This window comes from Rosa rugosa, chromosome 3, assembly GCF_958449725.1.
Source record: "Rosa rugosa chromosome 3, drRosRugo1.1, whole genome shotgun sequence".
In the NCBI taxonomy this organism is placed as follows: domain Eukaryota; kingdom Viridiplantae; phylum Streptophyta; class Magnoliopsida; order Rosales; family Rosaceae; genus Rosa; species Rosa rugosa.
Genome location: NC_084822.1, coordinates 55,443,084 through 55,455,783, shown reverse-complemented (window position 1 = coordinate 55,455,783; position 12,700 = coordinate 55,443,084). Strand labels below are relative to the sequence as shown.

Genomic DNA, 12,700 nt, shown 5'->3' with positions numbered 1-12,700 from the left:
AAATCTATTAAGTAAAAGTATGTTAATCGACAATGGAGTGAATATGCTCGTCTACCCTAGGGGTGAACCTAAGAATTGTCCGGAGTAAAATGCACACTCCCTATTTTACAATCCACACTTCATGTTTCATTTTTTAGTAACTTAAATTTTATCTGTTTATAAGAAATTCAACAAAAAAAAAAGGAGGAAAGAATGAGTGTTGATTTTACATGGAGTGTGAATTTCGTTCTTTTTTTTCTTCCCTTAATTATTATTTTTGTCCTTTTTAGGTTCTATCAAAGTAAAGATATCAATGAGACCACAACTTTCACTTTCAACATTCATCAATTATTAATGAAGATATTTTTATAACAAAGAAAAAGAAAAAGAAAAAGAAAAAGAAAATACATGAGTTACAGTTGTGTGTTCTCTTCTTGTAACAAAAAGAAAAAGAAGTACATGTGTTCTTATGAATGAATAACCACTGCAAGTGGCCTAGTGGTTCTTGCCTAGTTGGGTGTGCTCCCCAACTTAGGTTTGAACTTCAAAGCTGTCAAAGTGGCCAGACACTGTGCTGCAATGCACAGTTGGAGCATTTCATACGCGCTGAAGGGGTTTATCTTGGGCCTAGGAAACATTTGGGTTCCCCTTGACAAAGTAAAAAAAAAAAATGAATGAATCAGTTTTCTCTCAAAAAAAAAAAAAAAAAACTGTTGATGATGGTATATTTAATTCTGCGCCTCAAATGAAATGGGACTATGCATGGATTGATGATTAATCCATGTTGCCAGTCACAATCTTAACTTAGTCGTGTATTTGGGCATTTTTCATCTTATAATCCCGAAAATACCCTCTTTGTCTTTAACCCTAATCTATTGCTTTCACTCAAGTTAGCCATCTGACCTGAAATGAAATGAAGGGTATTATTGGCATTTTGAAGACAAAATCATTGAGCTGCGTACATTAACGTTCCCGGAATGGGCAATTAAAATATTTGATTTTATAGTATATTTTTGGTCCCGTATATCCTTCAGGGCAAAAAAAGCCAGAAAGCAACTTCTTATTCTACCTGATCGAGTTTCCTGATAAAGAGTGAACCTTAAAGATCCTCCGCTCTGGTTCCCTCACCCCGTACGCATCCATTTTCGGTAAAAACCAGGATTTTTTCACGGCAATTAATTCTCACTGAAACTGAAAAAGATCTCGTGACGTCACGCTGGTGAAGGTTAAAAAGACCAGAATCTAACGAAAGCCCTAGAAAACTAAAAAGAAAAAGAAAAAGAAAAAGAAAAATTGTTATGGTACTCGAGGGCAAAACCAAAAACCAAAAGCAGGTGGCGGCGGATTAACAAAACCACAACAGTGTCTAACCTCACCTCACTTGGGGTGTAACCTCATCTCACTTTTGGTGTGTGGATTCGACGGTAGAGATAAGCCCTCACCGTTTCATCCGATGGCTGAAACTACAACCGCGTTTTTCGAAGCAAACCCATGAATCCGTCATCCTCAAAATAAATCCCTCCCCCCCAAGCCCCCGCCCCCTCCCCTTGTTTTACTTTCTCTAAACCCCCAGATTCGGAAACCCTCTCTCCTCTTCTCTCTGCAACTCCCTAACTCTCTTTCAGATTCGTTGAATCCTTAAGTTTCAAGAGCAAGGCTTTGTGTGTTTGGAGGGAGAGAGAGATGCAATCCAACGGCTCGGATTCCTCCCTGCAGCAGCAACAGGAGCAAAGTACTCAGCCACGTCAGCAGCCGCAGCCTCAGTCGCAGCCGCAGCCGCCGCAGCAGCAGTGGATGGCGATGCAGTACCCAACGGCCGCGATGGTAATGCAGCACCAAATGATGCCACCGCAGCATTACGCGCCTCCGCCGCAACACTACATGGCGTACCACCAGTACCAGCAGCACCCGCAGCAGCACGTGCAGCAGCAGCAGATGGGATCTGGCGGCGGCGAGAACAAGACCATCTGGGTCGGCGATTTGCACCACTGGATGGACGAGAATTACCTCCACAGCTGCTTCGCTTCCGCCGGCGAGGTATTTTTATATTGTTTTGTTTGCTTTTTGTATTATACGTATATGAAAGGTGATTTTGTATTAAGAAAAATTAATATGTAGTTCTTTTTTTTTGTTAGATTAAATGTTGGGTCTTTAGAGTTTTCTGCTTAGGGTTTGCTTCTGAATATTGTTTGTAGGGTTTTCTTCTGTTTCTGTTAGTTTTTGTACTTGGTTGAGTTTTATAGCAGATAATATTTGTCTGAATGATGATATATATGACCTGACAAAATGTTAAAAGTAGAAGGTTTGTGAGTGAAACTGAAAAAGCAGGACAGGGATTTTTTTTGACATAATTGGTAATTAAAGTCCAGTAGGAGGATATGAATGGGTGTAGTGAGAGTAACACTTGTAACTGAAAAAAATAAGTGCAGTTGGTTCTAATTATATGCTATTGGAAATGTTGTTCATTTGGGGCCTGGGTGGGTTTGTGAATGGCAACACTGACTTTTCTGGCCCTTGTTCTTTAGTGTATTTTGAGGCAAGAACCTTTCTTTTTCCCCCTTTTTGGCTGTTAGAGGCAACATGATGTGAAAGTATATATGATTTTGCACTTAGATTTTGTTTTTGAAAAAAAAAAAAGAAAAAGCATGAGAACTAAATTTTTAAGTTTTTTTTTTTCCCTCTCCAAAGGTTGTGTTTCTCTTATTTGTGAATTTTGTTGTCTAATGGTGATTAATGCCATTAATCTATATCATAAGTAAAGGATATTTTAGTACTCAGTCCAAAAGTTAAGTTATATAATGTGATATTAAGTCTTACTTGATGAGCATGCCAAGTTAGGAAACTCTTCTAATTTCCACTGAATAAAATCAGAATTATGATGTATTGGCCTTCAATAAGGCTTGGTTGAGTATATTTAAGTATTATGTGTTTCTTTGAAGCTGCATTTTTTTTACGTGTTCTTATGAAATTTTGATTTATCACCTCCTCTATTAATTAAAGGGCCAAGCTCCTTACAGCTAGGTTCTGTTTTAAAAAAGATTTTTGTTGTAGTTCCTGTCGGAACTGATTTAAACGGGAATGCTACATATTGCCTCCATTTCTTTAATAACACAAGAGGGTTCCCCTTTTCACTTACATTTTTTTCTAATATCATGTAGATTGCCTCCATCAAGGTTATCCGCAATAAGCAGACTCTTTTATCAGAGGGCTATGGATTTGTAGAATTCTTTTCACATGCTACAGCTGAGAAAGTCCTACAGAACTATGCTGCAATTTTAATGCCTAACACGGAACAGCCCTTCCGTCTGAACTGGGCAACATTTAGTACGGGTGACAAGCGTTCAGATAATGCTCCTGATCTTTCCATTTTTGTAGGAGACTTAGCTGCAGATGTTACAGATAGTTTATTGCACGAAACTTTTTCTAGTAAATATCCATCTGTTAAAGCCGCAAAAGTTGTCTTTGATGCCAATACTGGCCGTTCAAAGGGCTACGGTTTTGTGAGGTTTGGCGACGAGAATGAAAGGTCACAGGCTATGACTGAAATGAATGGTGTTTATTGTTCTAGCAGGCCTATGCGTATTGGTGCTGCAACTCCTAGGAAATCATCTGGATATCAGCAGCAAGGTATTTAGTTCTACTTGCGTTTTCTATTTTGAAGTGAAGCTTAATTTGGAGGTAAATCTTTTATGTGTTGTTAGACTTTACATGAGCATGAATGGGTGTAGTATTAACTCTGTTAAGCAAATAACTGGTAACATTTTTTTTTATCTATTGGTAGAAGTTCATTGCACGCTTTAAGTTTTCATTGTGGTAGAAGGAGCAGATTTTCCCATGCATTTCACAATAACTAATATTTATACCTTTCTGAATAGTCACAGTTCATCTCTGTATTTTCTCTTAGTTGGATCTGTTTTTTGTTTTTATTTTTATTTTTTTATTTGTGATTTTCTCTTCCAAAACATGGTTATTTACATAGCCATGGCGTGAATATGATCTTTATTTATCCACTTTAGTTTTGCTCGGTTATTGCAGGGGGGTATGCTCTGAATGGTACACCAGCCCAAGGGTTCCAATCTGATGGAGATGCTACAAACACAACAGTGAGTAATCTTCGAGGTTCTCATGGTTTTAACCAATGGTTACTTTTCTCCATTTGGCTGATTTGTGTGTCAATAATAGATATTTGTTGGAGGGCTTGATCCCAATGTTACTGATGAAGATCTCAGGCAGCCTTTCTCTCAGTATGGCGAGATCGTCTCTGTTAAAATACCAGTTGGAAAAGGATGTGGGTTTGTACAATTTGCCAATAGGTAAATCATTTGTAATACTCTGTCCAACATTAGTGCTACTCACTATTTAACAAGTTATCATATGATCCGTTTTGACCTCTTGTGACAGAAATAATGCTGAGGAGGCATTGCCGAAACTGAATGGCTCAGTAATTGGCAAGCAAACAGTCCGACTTTCATGGGGTCGCAATCCAGCAAATAAGCAGGCATTCTTTCTTTCTTATAACCTTCTGTCCCGAAAACACCCCAACCATTATTGTGCTTGTTGTGGGAGTGGTCTGTTCTTCACTTGGAATAAGGCTTGTTATTTGTTTTAGTTTGAGTGACAGTTACTGCTGTTTTAAGAAGTAAAACCATCTTTCTTATATGTGGTTTTTTGGAGTGACATTGACAAGTAGGATATTTTGTTTCGTTAGAACTTAGAATACATTATCTTCTATTATGCCATCAGTTTCATTACTCATTTATGCATGTCCCTTCTTTTTTATTTTGTAACAGTTTAGAACTGATTTCGGCAACCAGTGGGCAGGAGCGGCATACTATGGAGGACCTGTTTACGATGGTTATGGTTATGCTCTGCCACCACAACATGACCCAAGCATGTATGCTGCAGCTGCTGCATATGGCGCTTACCCTGTTTACGGTACCCACCAACAACAAGTAAGCTGAGAAGAGAAAGCTGCCCCTATGTGTTGGTGGCTACCAAGAATTGAGTGAACTGAGCGAGGTGCAAGGAGTAGTAGTTTTAGACTTTTAGTAGAGACATGATGACTCTAGAGTTTCTAGTTCTGTAATTGGCTTGGTGCTCTAGAATTCTTATAAAATCCCTCCAATTGTGGAGCGGAACTGAATTTTGACAACTTGAGGTAGTTTTGTAAGGGATTTGGTTGATCATTTGGTTAGAATCACGTGATTTTAACACAAAACTTAATTCTTGGGTCAATGCTTGCACTTCTCATATTTTACGTCTTGTGGTTTATGTGCTTCAAAGGGTCAAGTAGAGTTGTCAAAGAGTACTGTAAATAATGGTATACTAGAATATAAGATGGTTCTAGCCAGCAGATGCTATTTAGTTTCAAGTAGCATTCCTCTGTAGACAAGTTTCTGCATTTGCCGAAAGGTGAAAGTAGGATTCCAGTTCTTTTACCTGTGTGATTCAGTGAACCCTACTAAAAACCCTTGTTTGGGGCTGTGGTTGCACTTAAAACCCCATTTGTACTTCTTGATAAAGAATGGTTACTAGAATATAAAGCTCTAGTTGGGCTTAGAGCAAGTGCACGGGTATGACCTTGGCTGGTCATAGTCAAGAAAAGCTGATGTGGTGACCGGTCATGGGAGAAATGCAATTTGCAGCGGAGGAATCTTGTCCGGGCAAACATTACCCCTTCATGACTACAGCCAAAGAAATAGTGATTCCATGACTATTTTCTTGCCCGACCAAGCCGACATGCCACACAAGCCCAGCCCTTCACGTGGCTGACGTGATGAGGAGCTCAGCAAACGACGACGCGCCAAGGGAGGGAAGTGGACGACAGCTTGACGACGCGTGGCGCTGAGCTGCTGGGAGGGACGCCATTTTTGTCGCGTAGCGCCAATGGGAGGGACGTGGCAGTCATCTATTGGGCTTTTGGAATTTTAAAACCAACGGTCAATTAATCTTGGCCGTTGGTTGCAATTGATGTGAAGATCTGATGGTATATAATTAATATGTATGATTATATAGGTAAAAGTTTAAAAAATGAACAGTGGAAAAGTTGATGAACAGTGAAAACGACGATGAACAGTGGAAAAAGTGAACAGTATTGACCGGGCAAGGAAAAAACGGGTGCAAACCTATGTCCAGTGGCAGTGAATAGTAACTTGACTGGTCGAATTCTTGACTTCTCGACTTTGCCTTTTCTTGATTACGGGTGCACTTGCTCTTAAACCCTACTCTTTCTGCAAGTGCTTGGTACTCGTGGCATAAATCTCATCTGAATCGCAAGCTCCATGATCTGAAGCCCCGTTAATTGTCTGATTTTTTTTTTTTGACTTTGTCAAGGGGAACCCAAAGGCTTCCTAGACCCAAGATAAACCCATTCGGCGCATGTGAAATGCTCCAACTGTGCATTGCAGCACAGTGTCTGGCCATTTTGACAGTTTCGGGGTTCGAACCTAGGTTGGGGAGCACACCCAACTAGACAAGAATCACTAGGCCATTTGCAGTGGTTAATTGTCTGATCTTTTAAGAAAGCGAATTGAGTTGTAGAACAATGTGGGTGGCATGTGCTGATGATACCATACAACGAATATCATCATCACTGTGCAGGTCCCAAGCTTATATTATTACTCTGTACTACTCATAGGTTGAGAGTCTAATCAAATCTAAGCAGCAAAGATCAGCCGACTGGAGGCTCACAAAGCAGAACACCTGCATATAAAATAGAATAAAATGTAAGCTGGAAAAGTGTTGGAACCGTAGGGCGCACAGCACCCCATTGTTGGGTTGGCCGTTTGGGACACATGGGGAACAATATTTAGCCCAGCAGGAAGCAGATTGATACTATATATATGGGCACGCAGGGTCAGCAATTCCTGTTCGTTTTCTACCTATATCACTGCTTGGGATAACCTTGAGTTGAGGGGTCGAATTTGTAAATATACAGCGTTGGACGATCTTATAACCCTTACTGATCATCAATGTGAAGAAATTCAAATGCTGCAGTGGTTATAACAAGACAATCCATATGAAAAGCCGGTGATAAATTCGTCAATTGAGTGAAGACAATCTCTCTTACTTAAAACAGAGAAATTTTCTCGTTTCTCTTAAAAATTTGAAACATAAAAAAAAAAAAATTGTCATCAGTTAAAAAAATTTAGAAATTCGCTGTAAGTGAATATAAAACGCAATCCAAGTTTCTCCATGACACACACCCCCAAAAGAAAATAGATCATGTTACCTGTCAAATCCTCCATAAGTTTCGGTTCAAATTTGTTCCCACATTTCTTCATCCTTTGGAAAGCAGGAAGTGACGGAGATGCATGTGTCACCTCTAAACCGGCCCACTCGTGCTGCACTGGCCGTTAATGAATAATGATAAGTTGATAACTAGGAAATGAATAAAATAATGAGACGTACTTCAATTAGTAATAGGTGTCCCTCTGCGTGGCAACACGTTTCCAATGGCACAGATTTCCCTTTCCTCTTCCTCTTCTTGTCCTCTAATTCACCGGCGAATCTTTCTTCCTTGTGCTTTTTCAATCCAAGCTACCTCGACGACTTCAAATTCGCAGCCGCCGAAAGTCGTCGTCACCAGAGAGCGCGGCAAGAATGCCAAACTCATCACCTCTCTGGTAATATAATTATCATGCCATTTTTTTTTTTTTTTTGCTCACAAATGTCTGTGATTTTCTTCAATTATTGCAATTTTGCCTTCTTTTTTGGATTTCTAGGGTTCTACATTTCGTTCCACTGTTTTTTTTTCATTTCCGAATTTCAATCTTATAGATTGCTGTGGCATTGGAATTTCAGTTGTGTGATTTCTTGTGCAGGGTGATCGTAACTTTTCACATTTTAGAGTAGTAATTGACGTATCTTATCCAGATAGACACAGTTGAAGACTATAGATGTGTCTGTGTGTATCTATGCATTTGCATTTGTATATGTGTAATCTCTGTGTTTATGTGTGTGTGTGCAATTATAGCAAGTGGCTGTGGAGTTGTGATGGAATTTTGATTTGTTCGAGTACAGGCGAAGCAGGGAATCAGCTGTTTGGAGCTTCCCCTCATCCAGCATACACGCGAGCCTGATCGAGATAGGCTTTCTACTGTATTGACTGGTAATTTCTTCAACTGTTGTCCCCTTTTTTTTTTTTTTTTTTTTTTTTTTTTTGAAGCGGAGCAATGCCATAGTTTGTGCCATCATATTGGACATGGTTAAGGCAGTGTTTTGGGTTGATTTTAAGATCTTTGTCATGAATCTCCGTTCTTTCCTGGGATAAATGTAAGAACAGCTGTTAAGCACAAGCGTTTTCAGTTCTGTCACCAAGTTTGATATGTGCTCACGTTGCATTATTCAAACAACTGGGGATACTGTTTGCGACTAACATTCTTTTTTAATGCTCCGTGTTGGCAACAGATACTGCGTTTGACTGGATTGTCATAACTTCCCCTGAAGCTGGTTCAGTCTTTTTGGAGTCATGGAAGTAAGGGATACAACTTTCTAACTAGAAATCTGGCCATTTTGCATTTAAAGATTTCTTCTGCAGCTTTAATTTAAACTTGTAGCTTCAGGTTTCTTTAAGCTGTACTAGTGTGTCTTTTTTATGTCATTGCTCACTCTGTATGAATCTTTTCTTTGCTTCAAGTTCACCTCTACACCCCAAAATCAGTATAATCTTTGATTAGCACATCTTGCCTAATCTTTGCTTCAAGTCCATGATCATTTTGGATCATTTCTATTCTCCAAAATGACAGCAAGCTTCTTTTTGGTCTTTAGGGCTGCCGGAACTCCAACTGTTAAGGTTGGTGTCGTCGGGGCTGGTACAGCAAGTGTCTTTGAGCAAGTACTGCAGTCATCAAAGAACTCCCTCAGTCTTGCCTTTGTGCCATCAAAAGGTAGTTATGTCGTGCTTCTACATTACTTAGGCAAGCATCTAATTCTGTACAAATCGTAGTGCCACCTCTTATGCTTCCTTCAGTCACTCAGAGGACCCAAAAAGAAACATCATGACATTAAGACTATTTGGAAAACACTGGAGAATACTATTAAATTGAAATTTCTCCAAATGAAAATGCATCGATTGTGCTGAAGTTAGATGCTATTAAAACCTGATGGATTTTGGATTGCTTAGTTTGATTTCAATACATCTAGGTGGCTTTTCAGCTACTTCATTTTGGTGGTACTTAGTTGCTACATCAGGGATAGCTCTGCATCCTGATATTTGTCTCGCGTTCTTTTACTTGGATGTGAGACGATAGAATCTATGCATTTGCACTAATTGGTTTATTGTTATTTTCTTTTGTTCAAGATCAACCAATCTTGTGGGATCACTGGTCTCTTTTCTTTTTGATTCAGTATTGGCTTTTAATCATTGCCCACGTTTTCTTTTGTAAACTGTAATGTTCAGCAACAGGCAAGGTTTTGGCTTCAGAGCTCCCTAAGAATAGGAAAGACAAATGCACAGTCCTATATCCTGCTTCTGCAAAAGCTGGCAATGAGATTGGTAAGTGAATGCTTCAATCAGTATGAGTGCAAACACACAAGTCACACAGTGAACAGTCTTTGGAGTACAAAAGTAGTGAAAATTAGATGCATTTTTGTAATGAACATTGAAATACAGGATCTATGAACAGTCTGGCATTTATGAAAACAGCAGTTTGGATTAAAATCTCTTTGGTTGTGGAGCACATGATGCATTTTGTATTTTCTCTTTCATAGACAGGAGATTGCTCTGCATTTAAATTTGTAATGTGGATCTTCATCTATCTTAATAGTGAGTTTAAATGTAATAGTAGATAAAGAGAAATATATGCTCAGGTGTCAACCATAATGCTAACTGAGAAATAATTAAATTTCAAAAGTTCCTGTGTCCTGTCATGTGTAATCTTATTTTCTAATTTCTTCAGAATGTAATCATACTCTCTAAATCAAACTCATATCTAAATGGAATTCATGATCTTCAGAATGAAACATTACTGTCTGAATGGAACTCATATCTAAATGGAACTCATTAATCTCAGAATGTAATCTTACTGTTTTTGCGTATCAGTTTTCAGCATTTCTATTTTGTTTTACCATCTCATTTGGGCATATTTGTTTCAGAGGAAGGCCTGTCCAATCGTGGATTTGAGGTCACAAGGCTAAATACGTACACCACGGTATGGTAACTTATCTTTAGGCATCTAGTTACAGTTCTCGTTATATGGGTTCTAAGTAATGTATTATTCATATTTTGGTTTGATGTGTCCATGAATTTGTTCTTATCATTGTCTGCCATCTTATCTATGTGTTGCTCTTGAAGTCCACTGAAGATAATTGCACCTTTTTTTTCATTCAATGTTTTGTTACTTGCAGCACTTGTCTACTGTAAATTTTAGCACATCATTCATGTTCATTAGACTGTTTTCTTATTGTAATAATATACTCTGGTCACTCTATTTCCTGAATTTATTTTTCTATAAATATGTCGAAGATGGTATGATTTTATTAGTATATGGGTTAGGTTATACTGTGACAGTGGTGTGGAGCCAGAGCTGTAGTACATCTGTATATTAATTCACTATGGTTGATCCTCATGTTAGTCAGAAAATAGCAGGCATCCTGTTCTTCTCTCAATCACTATAGTCTAATGTGGACGTTGGACTTTGATGTGTTTGTCTGAACCTTTTTGTTTTAGCTTCCAGGGTTACAATCTTACATGAACACTCTTTTGATAGTTAATAATTTAATTCAATTACAACATGATTCTCTAGGGACCTGTTGACCACGTCGATCAAATGGTTTTGAAGCAGGCTCTTTCTGCCCCTGTTGTTGCAGTTGCTTCTCCTTCTGCAGTTCAGTAAGTAACTCGTTGCTATTCTTTTTCCTTTTCAATATTACTTGTGTATAATTTTCTCTGAGCTCCTTATACAGTGTAATTTCTCTGGAGACTATAGTCTCAATCGTTGAGTCCATTCTTAATTTGAACTCTGCCATTCACTGACTTAGTTGAATACTTCTATACATTTCCATTCACCAACTTTTGAGCATCTGCTGATGTCTTGAAAATATTTGAATACATATTTATTTTCATCATTTTCAAAATTTGAGCTATCTAGGTGAAGAAAAGATTTCTAGAAAGACAGTATTACCTAATTTGAGCTTGTATATCTCGACTGGAACAGTGCTTGGGTCAATCTTATTTCTGAGTCTGAGCAATGGAACAATTCGGTTGCCTGTATTGGTGAGACAACTGCCAAGGCTGCTAGGAGATTAGGCTTGAGAAATGTTTACTATCCAGTGCAACCAGGTCTTGAAGGGTAATATTCACATTTCTAACCTCTTTTCCTCTTGAAGGGTAATATTCACATTTCTAACCTCTTTTCCTGAAATAAATTGGTGGGCAGTTTAACAGTTTTCATCACCTAATTTGTCTGAATGACAAACTTAAATTGCTAAAATCCCAGTTTCTTTACTTTATATATCAAGACAGCAGTAGACTACTGGTTTGTATTATAAAACAATATCAGCTGTACTGACAATTGATTTTGAGATTGACATTATGTCCATTCCCTAAGGCATTCATTATCATTTGCTCTATTCGAAATGGTGAATTCAAGCATGCTTCTATAATTCCCATGGTCTTGATTTTCTCATATCAGATGTTGTCCGTGATGATTGTTTTGGACTTGTAGTATGCTACTCTGAGATGCTTCCTTGAAGCTTTTTTTTTCGTAATGTAATTTTTTTTTTGGATGATAGATGGGTGGATAGCATTGTTGAAGCATTGGGAGCAAATGTCCATTTGTAGAGGTGATGTTTTCTTTTCTGGTAACCTTTTTTCTTCTAAATTTAGTTAAGCTAACATTGTTTTTTTCCTGTGCTTATGTTAGAAGAGCAGTCTGTCCAGTTTTCTTGGCGGCAGGGGCAGACTGATGAAGAGGTAACTGGTGCACAGTTGAGGGAGCACGAACAAACACATGAAATGTGAAATTTCACAGCTTCAGCACAAACTAGATGCAAAACAAGGACAAAATATTTTCAAGCTGCAGGACAGAAAGATGTGGAGATATGTGACACCCAGAATCTCGGATCATCTTCATTCGGCAGAGCTTTCTTTGACGTTTGTGAAGTCACTGTATTGAGATCATATTTAGAAAGAAGGCCTACTCTTATTTGTATGTATATTTCTTTTAACATTACCATGTTGACCTTAACATCAATTTTGCTATCCTGTTTGGTGAACTGGCTACATGTAAAATTTCTTTGTTAGATAAAAGGAAGAATTTCTTCTTTCTAGCGTTGTACATTTAATGATCATAATGGAAGCTTGCTTTACTTTCAATGACAGTACTCTTTTTTACTTTTGGAGTCCGATACTGCCTATTCTTTTAAAAATAACAAAGGTGTTGTAGGAGAATAGAATTGTTTATTATTGATAATAGGAGCCCTTTATATAGGGAGTTTACAGAGTACACAAAAGGTAACAGAATCGAAATACAATTAGTATACCTAGGGTACTTTCCTATTACAACTCTAACCCTAGTTTGTAGAGGCACACATTATGTCGATATCCTTCAACACTCCCCCTTGTGCCGCTCAAACTTGGTGATGACGCTTTCATTGTTGCCTCGTTAAAAACCTTGCCAGGTAACAAAAACCCTGTGGGACAAAAATAACCCTGGTCGAAGGACAAAAAGAGCACAACACGTCCTTCACTCTTCGAGATCGAACATGTAGACATCATACC

The 12,700-nt window shown here is 38.4% G+C and overlaps 2 protein-coding genes across 4 annotated transcripts; both read left to right on the top strand.

Annotated features, from left to right (window-relative positions):
- The first annotated feature begins 1,367 nt into the window (after positions 1-1,367).
- LOC133738312 (polyadenylate-binding protein RBP47-like) lies at positions 1,368-5,231 on the top strand. The gene is made up of 6 exons (XM_062165825.1): positions 1,368-2,016; positions 3,138-3,606; positions 4,015-4,082; positions 4,162-4,292; positions 4,381-4,477; positions 4,770-5,231. The coding sequence occupies exons 1-6, from the start codon at positions 1,663-1,665 to the stop codon at positions 4,938-4,940; spliced, it is 1,290 nt and encodes a 429-aa protein (XP_062021809.1). The 5' UTR covers positions 1,368-1,662; the 3' UTR covers positions 4,941-5,231.
- A 2,140-nt stretch (positions 5,232-7,371) lies between these two features.
- LOC133741031 (uroporphyrinogen-III synthase, chloroplastic) lies at positions 7,372-12,295 on the top strand. 3 transcript variants are annotated; one of them, XM_062168966.1, is made up of 10 exons: positions 7,372-7,604; positions 8,002-8,089; positions 8,389-8,455; positions 8,749-8,867; positions 9,386-9,475; positions 10,075-10,130; positions 10,725-10,810; positions 11,136-11,270; positions 11,713-11,763; positions 11,852-12,295. In XM_062168966.1, exons 1-9 carry the CDS (start codon positions 7,434-7,436, stop codon positions 11,759-11,761), a joined length of 861 nt encoding a protein of 286 aa, XP_062024950.1. In that variant the 5' UTR covers positions 7,372-7,433; the 3' UTR covers positions 11,762-11,763; positions 11,852-12,295. The 3 variants fall into 3 exon arrangements, with proteins under 3 accessions (XP_062024950.1, XP_062024949.1, XP_062024948.1); XM_062168965.1 differs by having other exon boundaries at positions 7,373-7,604; positions 9,380-9,475; positions 11,844-12,295; XM_062168964.1 differs by having other exon boundaries at positions 7,374-7,604; positions 9,380-9,475.
- Positions 12,296-12,700: the final 405 nt, after the last annotated feature.

What these genes read in the sequence shown, in the direction of transcription:
- LOC133738312 (XM_062165825.1), top strand. Translation starts at nt 1,663, where the DNA reads ATGCAATCCAACGGCTCGGATTCCTCCCTGCAGCAGCAACAGGAGCAA. An exon ending in GCTTCGCTTCCGCCGGCGAG is followed by an intron (nt 2,017 to 3,137) that starts GTATTTTTATAT and finishes AATATCATGTAG; the next exon opens with ATTGCCTCCATCAAGGTTAT. An exon ending in GCAATCCAGCAAATAAGCAG is followed by an intron (nt 4,478 to 4,769) that starts GCATTCTTTCTT and finishes ATTTTGTAACAG; the next exon opens with TTTAGAACTGATTTCGGCAA.
- LOC133741031 (XM_062168965.1), top strand. Translation starts at nt 7,434, where the DNA reads ATGGCACAGATTTCCCTTTCCTCTTCCTCTTCTTGTCCTCTAATTCAC. An exon ending in TGCCTTTGTGCCATCAAAAG is followed by an intron (nt 8,868 to 9,379) that starts GTAGTTATGTCG and finishes TGTAATGTTCAG; the next exon opens with CAACAGGCAAGGTTTTGGCT. An exon ending in GGCTAAATACGTACACCACG is followed by an intron (nt 10,131 to 10,724) that starts GTATGGTAACTT and finishes ATGATTCTCTAG; the next exon opens with GGACCTGTTGACCACGTCGA.